Consider the following 16,902-nt stretch of genomic DNA (forward strand, 5'->3'; position numbering starts at 1 on the left):
TCACTTAATAACTGCACGAATGGTTCAGCTCAATCTAGTCAGTGGCTGACTCGGGATATGATTCAAAAAGCTTTAATTAATGTAAACAAGGCTCCAGGGCCTGATGGCATACACCCCCGGGTTCTAAGAGCGCTTAGTTCAGTTTTAGACCAGCCCTTATTTCTGATTTTCTCAGATACACTGTCATCTGGTATGGTGCCTATGGATTGGAGAAAAGCTGATGTTATTCCAATATTTAAAAAGGGATTACGATCTCAGCCTGGCAATTATAGGCCAGTAAGCTTGAGATCTGTGGTAGGCAAATTATTTGAAGGCTTGTTAAGGGATCACATTCAAAATTTTGTCCTAATGAATGGCATTATGAGCAACAATCAGCATGGCTTTATGAAGGATAGGTCATGTCAGACGAATTTGATTGCTTTTTATGATGTGGTAAGTAAGATTCTGGACAGTGGGGGGGGGAGTAGATGTGATCTATTTGGATTTTGCCAAAGCGTTTGATACTGTGCCCCACAAACGACTGCTTTCTAAACTAAGGTCTGTTGGGCTTAATGAAGGCGTTTGCACGTGGATAGGAAACTGGCTACAGGATCGGGTAAAGAGGGTGGTTGTTAATGGGACATTCTATACTTGGAGTAAGGTTCTTAGTGGGGTCCCCCAGGGCTCAGTATTGGGTCCACTTTTATTTAACTTGTTCATTAATGACTTAGGGGAGGGTGTTGTAAGTAATGTATCAGTGTTTGCAGATGACACAAAACTATCCAGCCCAATTAATTCCATCCAGGATGTGGCATCCTTGCAACATGATGTTGACAAACTGGCAATCTGGGCAGCTAAGTGGCAAATGAGATTCAATGTTGATAAATGTAAAGTCATGCACCTGGGATGTAAAAATATCCAAGCCACTTATACCCTTAATGGGACTGCACTAGGCAAATCCATTATGGAAAAGGACCTTGGAGTCCTTGTAGATGATAAACTTGGCTGTAGCAAGCAATGCCAGTCAGCAGCATCAAGGGCAAATAAGGTCTTGAGCTGTATTAAAAGGGGCATAGAGTCAAGGGAGGAGGGGGTCATTCTTCCACTGTATAGAGCACTTGTAAGGCCCCATCTAGAATATGCCATACAGTTTTGGTCTCTATCACTCAAACAGGACATTATTGTATTAGAGAGGGTACAGAGAAGGGCAACTAAGCTGGTAAAAGGTATTGAATATCTTAGCTATGAGGAAAGACTGGCAAATTGGGGATGTTCACACTGGAGAAGAGGCGCTTAAGGGGTGATATGATAACTATGTATAAATATATAAGGGGATCATATAATAATCTCTCTAATGCTTTATTTACCAGTAGGTCTTTCCATCTGACACAAGGTCACCCATTCCGATTAGAAGAAAAGAGGTTCCGCCTAAATATTCGGAAGGGTTTTTTTTACAGTGAGAGCTGTGAAGATGTGGAATTCTCTGCCTGAATCAGGCTGATACATTAGATAGCTTTAAGAAGGGGTTGGATAGCTTTTTAGCAAGTAAGGGAATACAGGGTTATGGGAAATAGCTAATGGTCAAAGTTGATCCAGGGACTAGTCGATTGCCATTTTGGAGCCAGGAAGGAATTTTTTCCCCTCTAAGGCAAATTGGAGAGGCTTCAGATGGTTTTTTTTGCCTTCCTCTGGATCAACTGGCAGATAGATAAATAAAAAAAATAAAAAAAGAAAGGTTGAACTCAATGGACATTTGTCTTTTTTCAACCTTACTTACTATGTATGTTACTATGTAAATCGATCTACTCAAGAATGGTTAAAGCTGAAGAGAAACAAATATTTTGGAATGACTGAGTCCTGGTTGATATGACTGGTTGCCGAGGGCTCCCAGCTGGCTTTGCGTGGCACTAGTATCAAAACTGTATTAGGGGATATACACATGGCATGACTTGACTGTTGTTGTGATCATACAGCCAGGCAAATGAAGAAGAAGAAGAGCAGGAAATTAAGAGTATCCTCTAATTCTTTGAATGCATTCACAGACATGGTGCATGGACAGATTTGACTTTCAAACAAGTGACTGATATCCATAGTATGTGGATATCAATAGTCAACCCACAATGTTCATACCAGAAATCAGTACATCCATAGCCAGTTTTAGACAAGACTACTGTGAGGCAAAAGGCTTCCCAAAACCCCCGACCTCCAAACTGGATAACCCATACTAGATATTTCTTCTAGCACCACTAGAAGTTTTATCTTACAGTTCCGTTGGTTCCTTTATGGATACAAAAACATTTAGTTAATTGTAAAACTGAGATCATTTAGACCCTCAGACTCCACTTCTGACTGGCCAAACATGATACTGTGCTTAACTGTTACATAATTTGCTGTGATAATGCTGACTAACTATATGTCTACATGTTAGAGACCCCAGTATAAGTCCTTGCTATATGAAATGCCCTATAAAAATGAAGGGTAGTTAGATCTTCCTTGCTAATCTTTTTATATACCTTTTGATTGTCTCTATAACTTGATACTTGTGCCCTATATTTTAGTTAATGATTATGGTTATATTCTCAGTTCATACCAGGTGCTTATCCCCAAGAATGTATACAACAAATTGAAAGACCACATTTCATGCCTTTCTGTTCCCTTTATCAAGGCTTGATAAAGGGTTTAGAAAGGCTGGTATGTTGCTTTAGAATTTGTATGTTGTCTGTTTTAGTATGCTGCAGTTTTGTATGGTCCAGAAATACACGATTCTGCATATTGATTAGCCAGTGTGGAAACAGCTTTTTATGTGCTGTATCCAGTGGCAATAAAAGAGCTTCCCTTTCATGGTTAATTGCTGGGTTTCTAGATACGGAATCTGAGCAATAAATTATGTGAAGACAGCATCCCTAAAAGAGAACCTTTGTGGTCACTATAAATCCAGCTGACTCACTAAGTCCTGAAAATGAGCCAAAACTGAAGAAAAGGAGTCCTTTGCTTCTGTGTGTGTGTGTAGGTCAAGAAAGCCAGTAAAAAGGATTTACCAAAGGAATCATACTTCAACAAAAAAGTTCTTGTACAAAGGGTACATTCTGATTTTTTTTGTTTTTTTACAGAGCAGAAACAATAAAGCTAAATCTTGAATATAAATATACATTTTTATCTATAAGAAACCTGAATAAATCGGGCATAGAGCATTGCATAGTTCAGGCAATTTATTTAGGATATTTTATATGTTTTTAAACTATATATGTGAATGCCTCTACAAAGTTCAGAAAAGAAGAAGTGAGTCATATGGAAATGCAGTAGGTACATGTCTTCAGTGAATCATCAAAATTTTACTTTTTAAAAAGTACTACATAGCATGACCTAATTAAATCCACATGTAAACTATGTTTTTGAGTTTATGGTAATACTTTATCCTTCTATAAATGTTGCCTGTTCACTAATTTAATTCACTATCTTATTTTTGAAATTTAGTTTTTTTTATGTGCAATGGAGATACAAAGATGAATTTGTATAGTTTTTCCTGTATTGTTCTCTTGGAGATTACTGTATTCATACAGTTTCTTCATACACATACATTGGTCATCTTAATTTTTTTTTTTTTTTTTAAGTAATGGTATTCTTAAAATGCCTTCTAATTTACCTTTCGTGATGCAGTGTGTTCTAATCAATAGTCGTACTGCTTCAACTCATGTCTCTCAAGCTACAGTGTTGGTGGGTCACCCATTTCACTTTTGGATACTATCCAAGTAGGCCATGAGGCCAGCTACACTAAGACAGGATTTGACTCAAGTATTGTGTATCAAGGGGCATCTAAGATTTTTAATACTCAAGCATATGGCATTCTTAATCCTCCTGTAATTATACCTGACTGCCAGAAGACTACTAGTATCTGTTCAAAACTGCTGTTTTTTTTTTTTTGTCTGGGAGACCATGTCCCTGGATCACACACCCCCTACTTATGCTTTATATCTGCTTACTTGTCAGATATAGACATGACTATGGGCAAATGGCATCACTAATTCTAGAAACTTAAAATCCCAGTTAATTGAAACTGTAAAGACTCTGCACTTTGATTGTTGGGTTTACATGTTTCATGCCCTCCTGGCACTTAATCATAGAATAAACAAATGCTCACTTAGAAAGCTATTTAAAGAGATTGTGTTCGAATTGGAGTTAAAATTTAGTATGATGTAGAGAGTGATATACTGAAATAATTTGCAATTGGCTTTAATTTATTATTGATTGTGGTTTTTGAGTTGTGTTTTATTCAGCAACCATGGATTGATTTGAATAAGAGACTCAAATATGAGAGGACCTGAATAAAAGGAGTAATAAAAAGTAACAATAAATGTCTAGCCTTACATAGCTCCTGTGTTTTAGAGGAGACACTGACCCCTATTTGAAAGCTGGACAGAGTCTCTTACTCAAATATAAAAGTGAATGCATTTGATATAAAAGTGAATTCATTTGAAATGTTAAACATTTTTTAAATATGTAAAATTGTACAAATCCACCAGATTTTAGGGATGCTTGTCCTGTGGTTGTCAAAGCTGTGATTTGGTCCTGTATCATTTGTACTTTTGCAAAAAAAGTTTAATGAACCCTTGTATCTACTAATCCCATAGAGCCTAATGACAAAATATAGTTACTTGCATGCTTTGCATTATTTCACTACAGTGTTCATATATCTGTAAAAATTAGTGTAATATTCTAGGTTGGGGCTGCCTAAGTGAAGGCCCTTGCTGGTTCCTAAGTTTCTTATGATGCCTTGTCTTGTAAAGGGTTTCAGAGACTGTTTCTTTATAAGATTATCATTTTATTATATTTTAATCTAGAGTGTGTTGTAGTGGGCGATGGGTCCACAACGTGAATGCCTGTAGGCACAAAACCAAAACAGATACTGGAACCTAATGCATTTGTGTTCATAAAATTATCCTGGGTTTAACAATCTTAGATCTGTATGATGATAATATGGTTTAACAAGTCACAAAGTTATAACAAGAACCATGAATTCAGTCATGACTTGATCAATTTGCCTTTTCTGTTTTGTAAAGGATGAAGAGGAAGAAATCAAACTGGAAATCAATATGCTAAAGAAGTATTCTCACCACAGAAATATAGCTACTTATTATGGTGCTTTCATTAAAAAAAGTCCTCCAGGCCATGATGACCAGCTTTGGGTAAGTGTATTTTTTTATACAACATGCAAAACACTTGCTGAGTTTGATGCTAAGGGGGTTATTTATCAAAGGTCGAATTTAGAATTTATGTGAATTTATTTTACTCTAATAAATTTGAATGTACAAGTCGAATGGGAGGTTATCTATTAAAAAACTCGAACGTCTAATATTCAATCAATTAATCCCAAACTGAAAATTAGAATAGAGTTTTCCTCGGGAAAAAAAAATTGAATGTCAGGAAGACAATTGACATATTCAAATGGTTTAAAGGACCTCTGCCATTGACTTTTAAATGAACTCTGTAGGTTTTAGGTAGTGAATATTCGATTAGAACGGTTTCCATGGTCAAGGTGTGACAAATCTCGCATTAGAATTTACATTCGAGTTGGTGCTTTTGAATTTGTTAGTTTTAACGCACAAAAAAATGTAAGAATTCGAATTTGCCAATTGAACCTTAATAAATCTGCCCCTAATAGTTTAATGTCAAGGTTGGTTTGGTAAAAGACATTTTTATACTACTGTGTTTTTGGTTTATTTAGCTTTTTATTCAGCAGTTCTCCAGTTTGCAATTTCAGCAATCTGGTTGCTAGGGTCCAAATTATCCTAGCAACCATGCATTGATTTGAATAGATTGTAATATGAATAGGAGAGGGTCTGAAAAGAAAGATGAGTGAGTAAGAGCTAACAATACATTTGTAGTCTTACAGAGCATTTGTTCTTTAGAGAGGGGCAGTGATCCCCATTTGAAAGCTGGAAAGAGTCAGAAGAAGGAGGCAAATCATTTAAAAACTATAAAACATAAATAATGAAGGCCAATTTGAAGTTGCTTAGAATTAGCCATTCTATAACATCTAAAAGTTATCTTAAAGGAGAACTATGAGACTATAATTTGGAAGGTGCACACCCTGAGGGGGCCGCCCAGCCAAAGCCTCCTGACGAGTATCACATAAATAAATAAATATATGGATTGCACACTCAGACTTAAAAAACGATCAAAGTTTATTATATCAGACACTTACATGATAGCAGAAAACCTGACGCGTTTCGACCACCATAGTGGTCTTCATCAGGGGCAAAACACTTATAGTACTAATAGTAAAAAAGATATTTATTTATCTTAAAGGTGAACCACCCCTTTAACTGACCGTGTAATTTAACCCCTCCTTCACCTGGTTCCATTGTAAAGTGATGGTTTCTGGGACTTGAAGACCCTATACTGTCTATAGTAGTTGGTGCACAGAGTCTCTACAAAGCAGGTGTACTTAAAGTCCCAGCATCCATCTTTTCACAATGGCACCAGGTGAGGGAGGGATTGCATTACACTGTCAGCCATGGAGGTGGGGAACTGGTCCCTGCAAACAAATATAGGCTATTCTAGTTTTCTTTCAGTATGAGACTAACTGAATAAGCTCATGTCAAAAGCTTGGGGGGTATATTTTCCAATCAATGAAAATGCATGTCTAGGATTCAGTGCAGTTATTATTGAAACCAGTGTTCTCTGTTTCTTTTTAGTTAGTTGTTTATTGAAAGGGCATTGCCATTACCCTAACTGTTCTTTCTTTGCGGGACCTTCTTTGTCATTGTTACTTTGCAGAAAAAAGGGGGGCCTTGTCACACCATCTCAAGTCTATGAGGATGGCTTTAGGCACCTTAGGCAGCTAGGTTTTGGGCTACTAAAAAGTAGTACACAGTGTGACAAACTGCCCAAAGTGTTTACCTTAAATAAGCATTATCATACTTTATTGTGACCAGTGTCTGACAGTGTCAGATTTTGCATTTATTCTGACCTGAGCACATAGTTTTTAAAAATGCAAACCAGTTTAAAAAAATATTTTTTCATATATAGCCAAGAAAAAATTAGAGGAAACATTGTTTCCTACCTCCCTATGGTGTTTGTCTGCAGTAACAGAAAATTAATGCACCTGTTACTGTTCACATGAAGCACATTTTGGGGCAAAATGGATGCACTGCAACGCAGCAGTGAGCAAATTAGTGGTTGCTCTAGAAGCAGAGAAATTCCTGCATGTGAGGACATTACCCTTAATCTTTCAATGCAAAATATTCAAAGAAGCTATCTGAACATCTGTTTTTGCTTCTCATGTATGTTATTTTTGTTTTTGACTTTGGACAGTATGGCAGCCATTACAGATAGGAGCTGTGCACAAAGCTAAACTTCTTGAGAATATGGAAAGTGTTTAAATTTTATATATAAAACTGATAATTATATTATATGTTCCATTCTTACCAATAGTGCATTTCTGCAGAACAAATGTGTTATTTGCTTATTTTACAGTTGGTAATGGAGTTCTGTGGTGCTGGTTCAATCACTGACCTGGTGAAGAATACAAAGGGGAATAGTTTGAAAGAAGACTGGATTGCCTATATCTCTCGTGAGATACTTAGGGTGAGAGCAAAATGCACTTTGCACTGCGTGAAGTACAATTGCCATTAAATATTTATCGATGGGTATAGACCTCTGAGAGGGAATCCTTTTACTACAGGGAGAATTTCAGTGCTTCAGTGCTTTGGCGTCACAAGGTTTCCAGTACACAAATTGGTGCTAATTATGTTTATGGAAAATTTATCTTGTTGTGAAAAGGATAAGACACCATTAGCACTAGCTGTACAATAACCTCATGTAGTATTATATGCTGAATGCAGGCCCGGATTTGTGGAAAGGCCACCTAGGCCCAGGCCTAGTGCGGCAGGATTTTAGGGGGGCGGCATGCTGCCCAACCACGCCCACATTGGTTCAAAAACATTTGGGATGCACAGGAGATACAAAGTTTTTTAAATGTCCTGTGCGCCAATCCCCATTGCTCCAGTCCAAATGAAAATTTGTATACGGGGACGGGACGGGGGCGACTAACTACAGTGGGCCTAGGGGTGCCCACTATGTAAATCTGGCCCTGGCTGAATGAGTCATTTTTGTAATTTTAAATGAACAGCTCAGTGAAAAATAAAGCTGGGTAAATACATAGGCTGTGCAAAATAAAAAAAAATGTTTCTTTTACAGTTAGCCAAAATGTAATCTATAAAGGCTGTATTAAATGAATGACTAACATAATGGCCAGCTTCAGTTAGTTTACTTTTGATCAGATTCAAAAGCAAACTCCCTGAACAATTATGTCCCATAAGCCCCTACCCCTTCAATTCACGGATGTCTTACTGAATGGTGACAGATTAGTAGATAAATTCATAATTTATAACATTATAAATGACTGCTTCTGACATCATGTTATCAGTTTATAACTTGCCATTGGCCCATTTAATTTTAAAACTCTGTAATCATTCATTGGTTTTTGTTTATCATCACCCCATCAGTAGTGAAGGGGGCGAGTCTAACCTGTTCCGTTTTACAAATTTGCAAAATTGCAAAAAATATGGCAAAAGCATTGAAGTCAATGGGTGTTTTTTTTGTGCAACAAATTTTCAAACCACGCAACGTTTTTTTTATTATCCATTAAAGTCTATGGGTGTTTTTTTTTATATTTCACTGATCTCTACCCATCAACGTTTCATTTCAGAGCTCCCTCTGTGGGTTTAACTGTGCATTATGGGTTTGTACTTTTTTCCTGCCTATGCCTGTGATAAGACAAAAACTATGGAGAACAACCATTTGTGAGATGGACTTGCAGCAGCAATAATGGCCTTATGGTTTTATCTGGCAACTACTGCTATATTCATATGAATAAATATAGCTAGCTGTTGTGTGATGTGATGCAGGGGCAGATATGTAATTATAACATTTTAGTAGTGAAGCATCATCATCTATGTCAAAAATGCTGTAAACTCAAAGTTTTGTGCCGTGCTTGTTCTAGGGATTGGCCCACCTCCATGCTCATCACGTGATTCATCGGGATATCAAAGGACAGAATGTGCTGCTAACAGAGAATGCTGAAGTGAAATTAGGTAAGCTCTAATAGTATACAAGTTCACCAGGTGCTTATTCAAGTGTTGCTTAATTTTAACAAAGGGAGCTATATCTGAAGGATTCAGCCATTTTTGGTTCTCTGCAAGTTTAATACAAGATGTGTGTGTGTGTGTGTATATGTATATCTGTGTACAGACCCACACAGTCAAGCGTATGTATATAGATTAATTGCACCGAATATGAAGGTATGCTAGCGATAACCCTCCTGTAATCAGGAGCTTTTTGGAAAAGGGATCCCATACCTGCTTTTGTGTTCTTAGTACAGGTATGGGACCTATTTTCCAGACTTGGGTATTTCTGGCTAACGAATCTTTCTGTAATTTGGATCTTCGAAACTTTAGGTCTACTACAAAATCATGTAAACATTAATTAAACCCAATAGACTGGGATAAGGATTCATTATATCTTTGTTGGGATAAAGTACAAGGTACTGTTTTATTATTATTATTATTATTATTATTATTACAGTGAAAAAGGGATTCATTTTTAAAAATCTGAATTAATTGATTATAATGCAGTCAATGGAACATGGCCTTTTTGTAATTAGGAACTTTCTGGATAACGGATCATGTACCTGTATATATACAAGATGAAAGTAGATATGAATGTATGCTTTTTATATTTTGGAGGTAATTAGTTTCTAATGGGATGTACTAAAATAAGACAAGAAATGTGAAGAAAATTCCAATACCAGTAGTCATTTTACAGTGTTTTTGCTGTCTGAGAAGCCATTTCCATTTTGCCAGGCCAATATTTACAGCTGTGACTAAAGTGATGGTGATCTCAATTCTAAATTTAAGAGGAGCCTAATGTTCAACTACCTGAAAAAATACCCCCCTTCTATCATTCTCCTCCAGGAGACGCACCTTACTGGGCAAAACATTTTGGCATTAAAAAAGCCATGGGTGGGTTGGCATTTCCACTCAACATTCTCATCGCACTCGAGGGGGGTGTCTATATAAATCAGAAAAAGTCTGCCTTTTGAACTCTTGAAGCTCCATCTAGACCACTATGGCAGATTCCTGATACTCCATGGTCTTATTGCCAATAAACCCATTCTTTTAGTTAACATATATGTGCCGCCGCCATTCGCAGTGTCGATCCTGGACTTAATGGTGACCAAGCTCTCTGAATTCCCCCCAGCCCACTCTGTATCCTAGGGGATTTTAATTGCTGTTTAAATCCCTCTTTGGACAAACTAGGCCCGACCCTCGCACCCTGACTAACCTTACCTCATGGGCAGAAGCCCTGCAACTGACTGACCCCTGGAGATGGAAACACCCATCTCAAAGAGTATTCTCTTGTCATTCTCCAACCCACAAGACCTTCTCGAGAATTGATCTAGCCCTTGTCTCAATGGAGCTCCTGTCCGTTATTGACCAGGTCAAGTATTTACCCCAGTCCCTCTCTGACCACTCCCCGTTACAACTCACACTACGGTGGAACCCTGCAGCTACAGATAAACTATGGCGCCTGAGCCCTCTTTGGCTCAAAAATAATACTGTGGCTGATGCTAATGCCCAAGCTTATGGGGAATATTGGACCTATAATGCGGGTTCTGCCCCCCAGCAAACATTATGGGATGCTTCCAAAGCAGTTATGCGTGGTACTCTCATGGGGGCCATATCACAAGCCAGAAATGCTACCTTAGAACGAGTCTCTGCTGCGGAAAATGACCTCCAGCAAGCTCTTTCATTACACACTCAGGATCCTACCCCTGCTAATTACACTGATCTTTTGAAGGCTCAAAACACCCTCTCCCAGGCCTCTATTTCCCTCACCAGGAAAGCCTTACTTTATCAGAATCAACGTATCTTTGACCAGGTTACGGATGCCATTGCCTCATTACCCCCTAATAAGACGCCTGGGCCGGATGGCCTCCCTCCAGACTGGTACAAAGCCCTCTCAGATCAAATAGTTCCAAAATACCTCGACACCCTCCAATCGGCTTTTGATAGTAACTCATTGCCCCCTTCATTCAATGAAGCCCTTATAGTAGTTATCCCAAAACCAGGTAAAGACACTACCCGATGCTCTTCCTACCGTCCTATTTCCCTGCTCAACACGGATGCTAAAATCCTAGCTAAAATACTTTCCTCCCGCCTCCAACGGGTGGTCCCAGACCTGATCCACCCTGACCAATCTGGCTTTATGCCTGGGCGCTCCACCAACATTAACCTTCGCAGACTCTTTACTAACTTACAAATTACTCATGTAGAGACAGGCACCAGAGTCGTAGCCTCCTTGGACTCTGCTAAGGCTTTTGATTCGGTGGAGTGGGACTTCTTGTGGGAGGTTCTGACCCGTTTTGGGTTTGGTCCCCGGTGTTTAACTTGGATTAAGCTCCTTTACAGGAATCCCACGGCGCGAGTTAGAGTCAATGGCCTCATATCGCCCCCCATTGCATTAACAAGAGGTACGCGACAGGGCTGCCCCCTCTCCCCAGCCCTATTTGCCCTTGCGATTGAACCTTTGGCAATACTGATCAGGCAGTCCCCTCGGATAAAAGGCTTAACCTTCGGCACTGTACAAGAAAAAATCTCTCTATTTGCTGATGATCGTCTTATATACCTGGCCGACCCTAATGACTCCCTTACTGCCCTTTTAGACCTGGTCAACCGGTTTGGCTCCTTCTCTGGCCTGCGGGTGAATTGGGAAAAGTCTGTCTTATTCCCCATTGACCACAATCAACCTCGACCTTTGCCAGCAGAGACCCCTCTAGAGTGGGCCAGCCAGTTCAAGTACCTCGGTGTGACAATCCAGGCAGATGTTACAAAATATGTCTCTCTCAACTTAGACCCACTCCTTACCAACCTGACCACTACACTGAACCGTTGGACAAAGTTACCTCTATCTCTATGGGGTCGAGTCAATCTTATTAAAATGGTTTATCTCCCCAAAATCCTTTATTTGCTCCACAATGCGCCCATATATCTCCCTAAACACTTCTTCAAGCGCCTTAACCAGATCATGATCCCCTTCCTTTGGAATAATAAAACACCCAGAATTGCTTGGACCAAGTTATGTGCCCCATGTGAGGAGGGTGGCCTGGCTCTCCCCAACTTCCATCTGTATTATCTGGCTTCACAACTTTATAACCTCCACTGGTGCTTTCACCCAGACCCGTATAACCCAAACTCGCAGTTACAGGCTCTTATTGTAGCCTCATGGGAAGGTCTCCGAAATTTTCCATATCGTTCCCTTAGGGACTATAGCCCTCTACCAACTACTTTGACCACCCCTCACAAATCCTGGCAGGTAGCCCTTAAGGTTTTGGGCTATGCTCCTCCGTTAGTATCTCGAAACCTACCTTTGTGGGGAAACTCATACCTTCCTCACTTCAGACACCTACCAGATTTCATATTCTGGCCAAATCAAGACATTAAATGCCTAAAAGATCTTCTCGATCCCCAGGTGTTCCCCACATATTGTGCTCTCCAGCGTAAGACCCACCCGACGCAACTTTTGCTATTTCAATACCTTCAGCTTTGCCATTCTTTTTACTCCCAATTTGGTACCCTTACCCCCCCAACAGTCCTCCCTTGCTATAGAAGAAACTCTCCGTGACCCTAGCCCCTGCAAATTGGTGTCCCGGCTATATCACCGGCTTCTACTATCTGGACCTAAACCCTTCCTGACTACTCAAGAGTGGTGGACTAATAAAATTACAGGTCTTACACAGGAGGACTGGGAGGAGGCGATAGATAATGTGTACTCCGGTCTTATCTCTCTTAAGGATAAATTGATACAGTATAAAATTATACACCATGTGTATATAACCCCCGTACGTCTTAAACAAATGGGCCGAATCCCCCTTGACAATTGTCCTAGGTGTCAGCAACCAGGCGCGGACTTCTTCCACCTACTATGGGAATGCCGATATATTTTGAACTTCTGGACGCGTGTGGTTAATTATCTAGCAGATAACCTTGATTTCCCGAGGGTTATCACCCTGTCCGTTTGTCATTTGGGGGTCTTGGAAGAACTGGTCCCAGCCAAATACCCCAGAATTGCCGTATCCTCCTTTTTTACGCAAAGAAAACCATTGCAATGCACTGGATGGGCAACCTATCACCTTCTCTTAGAGCGTGGGTTCAACTGGTTAACAATGTACTACCCCTTTATAAACTTACCTATGAGTCCAGGGGCACGCCCACGAAATTTGACAACATATGGGGCTCATGGGCTGACATAGATCCGAACCCCCCAGACTGAACAGTAGTTGCGCAGAGCGTATGGGTCGTAATGGTGGTGGTTCAACTCATCCTATATTGCCCGTAAAGTCACTCAGGTGTTCGGTTATCCCAGAAGTCCTTCTTTATCTCATAGCGATGATTATTTTATTATGCTTGGAGTCAACTTGTATGCTCAACTATTTCTTATACCTTGTATGAACCAGTCTGCTTGACTGTCTGTTATGTATGTATGTTCTGTGTCTCAAAAAGAAATAAAACTTACCTTTTTAAAAAAAAAAAAAGTGATGGTGATAAAGGGATGCACCGAATCCACTATTTTGGATTCGGCAGAACCCCCTAAATCCTTCGCGAAAGATTCGGCCGAATACCAATCCAAATCCTAATTTGCATATGCAAATTAGTGGCGGTAAGGGGAAAACACTTTTTACTTCCTTGTTTTGTGACAAAAAGTCCTGTGATTTCTTGCCACGCCCCTAATTTGCATATGCAAATTCGGATTTGGTTCGGCCGGGCAGAAGGATTCGGCATCCCTAGTCACTAAAGGACAGTTGCAGTGCTGCTAAACCATATTGATTTCATGCCGTTTTATAAAATCTGTGTTTAGAAGCATCAATGGCTTATAGATTCCTTGTGCTAACTGCTGCCTTTAATTAGGTTAATGTGTTTTTTTATTTATCTGATTATCAACCCACTTTTATCATTGTTTTCTGCAGTGGATTTTGGAGTTAGTGCACAGCTGGACAGGACAGTGGGCCGAAGGAACACATTTATTGGCACACCATACTGGATGGCTCCAGAGGTTATTGCCTGTGATGAGAACCCAGATGCTACCTATGACTACAGAGTGAGTGAGAAGGGAAGAATTCTCTGCAGAAACATGTCAACAGCAAAAACATCTGATGGCAATGAGTATTAGGGATTCCAGTATAAAAATACAATGAAACATGATCTCCCAAAAAGTGGGGTTTAAACGACATATTTAACATTATTATGATATGTTTAGGTTTCAATATTTTTATTGAATTTTTTTTAAAAAAAAATAGAACATACAGTCATAAATATGACATATTTTATTAATAACAGTAAAATGTTTACATCACAAGATAAAAACAGATAAATGGACCAGGTCTGAACTTTAATGTATAAAGAATTGGTTAATAGCTGTAATTATACATTAAAACATTCTTATGAAATATTTGCTTAATCTATAGGATTATGATATGTTTAAGCATCATCTCCAAACCGTAAGAGACAAACTGCTGGGTACACTGTGCAGGGACAGCTTTGAAAAAAAAAAACTGCATATTTCTTACATGTGCATATTACATATTATGCTACATGCTGATTTCAAATCATACTCTAGATTTTGAAGTTTGTCAGCTGCCCAGAGGCCAAAAATGTATCTTATAAAGTTTTAAATGCATTGATATAATTGCTTCTAGAAGACAATAGTCCAGTAACATCCACAACATATACCTGTGTGCCAGGTCCCCAGGACCCGTTCTTATGGAAGTTGCTGTGTACAAATATTTTCTGTCAGCTATGATAGAAGTTTATGTGGTGGTGTTCAAACTGTGATTTGTGTTGTATTGAATAACACAGCATAATAAATTGGCCCAGTGTATTTGTTTTGTTCAAATTACTTTTTTCTTTTCAGTATGTTGGTCTTAACAAAGTTCCTAAAACTACATTACTATACACACTGGTTTTTCAGAGATGTCACTGGAGTGAACAGAGCAGATCCTACTCTATCCTACAGCTAGTCATTACCTGGTCAATAGTTTATAATATATGGTTTGGTAGAATACATAACCAGGTCAATATCCTAAGCTGCATCTTAAAATTGTCTGGCCTAGGTCTTCCTGTTCAACATTTACATATATGGTTAAATTAGTAATTGTCATTGTAACATTATGCTGAATATTATAAAACCCGCCAATAATTATGTATATATGTGACAAGCACTTTTATTATACAACATATGCCTGGGTGCCAGGTCCCCAATAATTATGTATATATGTGGTTTATTATTTATAATAATATTGCAGATATGCATAAAATAATTTCACATGGCTTTGTCCTTCATATCCGATTCTTATGACCAGCTCTTATCGGTGATATGAAAACACACTGCATACTAACTGGTTGCAGTGAAGTAGGTATTGTGCATTAGGCTAAAGTTGCACAGGGCCAAGAAATCGTGGCTCAACTTTTTCTCAGCCTGCGATAATACACAGGCCACAGGTCAAGAAGCAGCCAGACGTGACTGAAGTTTTAAGGTGGCCATACACTTGGAGATCTGCTCGTTTGGCGATGTCACATTGAGGTGGGCGATATCAGGCTGATCCGATCATGGGCCCTAGGGCTCAACAATTGGATCAGAATGGAGGCAATACTGGCGGTCGGAACATGGGACCATATCAACGAGCAGATGCGGCTGCGATCTGACAGGATTTTTTACCCTGCCCGATCGGCATCTGGCCGACTTTTGGCCAGATAATGATCGGGGGCGCCCGTCGGATGGCCCCACACACAGGCCAATAAGCTGTCGACTCAGAAACTTTTATGGGTCCATATATGGGGGTCTTTAGTCTCCGCTGTCCCCTTGAACTCAACAATGCTAAAGTGCTATGGCCCTAAAGATAATGGCTGCTAAAAGTAAAACCCTCCACTTCAAAACTTGTTTGGCTGCATCATAATAGGGTATTTTTTCACTAGGGAAAAGCCAGTTATAGTGATGTATCATTCCTATACAGCTAAAAACATTGTGTCACTACATGTTTGTTTTGTTATAGAAAACTTTTTGTTTTCCTCCATAGTAAAGTGTGTGCTATGCTGCAGCTCGTTTAGGTTGTACAGCTTCTGATAATTGTTTTTTGTTGTTGTATCCCTTGTGTTTTTCAGAGTGACCTTTGGTCATGTGGTATTACAGCAATTGAAATGGCAGAAGGTGCTCCACGTAAGTTCTTTAGTATTTTCTTTCTACTCAGTCTGCTCTACCCCTGCTTGCATCTAGCAGCCATATCTCTGATACAATTTTCTGCTGAGTACCAGAAACCTAAGCAACAGGTGTTCCTTTAGGAAGTTAGCCCTGGAATTTCATGCAGCTGTAGCTCTTTTTGAAAAAACTGTGCTGACCCCACGTTATCAGGGCTTGGAGATGGCATAGATTTAGCAATACAATCTTGTGATAATCAGTATCACGTTAACTTTTGGAAGTTCATTTGGTGGGTATATTTCCATTTGAGTGCATGTCAAACGCAATTCAGGATTCAGCTTGTGACTTCTTAAATGACTGTGCGATGTCAAATGTAAAAAGAGTTGGGGAAGCAACAGAAGCATGAAAAAAGTTCCAGGGGCACCATGTAAGGGCTGTGATTGGCTATTAGGTAGGCAAGTAGTGAATTGGCAGCCTACAGGAAGCTCTGGCAGAAAACCTGCTTTTTCTGTAACCAAAACTTGCCCCAAGCCAGAAATTAAAAAAATAAACACCTTTTTTGAGGCCACAGGGAGCAACATAGAAGGGGCTGATGAGCAATATGTTTCTTGCAAGCTACTGGTTGGGGAACACTCCTATAGACTATAGACTTGTTTTTTGCTGTTAAATGGT

At 39.4% G+C, this 16,902-nt stretch overlaps 1 protein-coding gene across 11 annotated transcripts in view; it reads left to right on the forward strand.

Moving 5' to 3' along the window:
• The window catches only part of LOC108709705 (mitogen-activated protein kinase kinase kinase kinase 4), a 101,183-nt gene that overhangs the window by 47,122 nt on the left and 37,159 nt on the right, over window positions 1–16,902 (forward strand). For all 11 annotated transcript variants that reach the window (XM_041584204.1, XM_018249770.2, XM_018249772.2 and 8 more), the window contains exons 4-8: window positions 5,037–5,162; window positions 7,456–7,566; window positions 8,984–9,074; window positions 14,006–14,136; window positions 16,197–16,251. In XM_041584204.1, the coding sequence (XP_041440138.1) occupies window positions 5,037–5,162; window positions 7,456–7,566; window positions 8,984–9,074; window positions 14,006–14,136; window positions 16,197–16,251 (514 nt within the window). The remainder of the gene's footprint in view (window positions 1–5,036; window positions 5,163–7,455; window positions 7,567–8,983; window positions 9,075–14,005; window positions 14,137–16,196; window positions 16,252–16,902) is intronic.

The sequence above is a fragment of the Xenopus laevis genome, chromosome 2S (assembly GCF_017654675.1).
Source record: "Xenopus laevis strain J_2021 chromosome 2S, Xenopus_laevis_v10.1, whole genome shotgun sequence".
NCBI lineage: Eukaryota > Metazoa > Chordata > Amphibia > Anura > Pipidae > Xenopus > Xenopus laevis.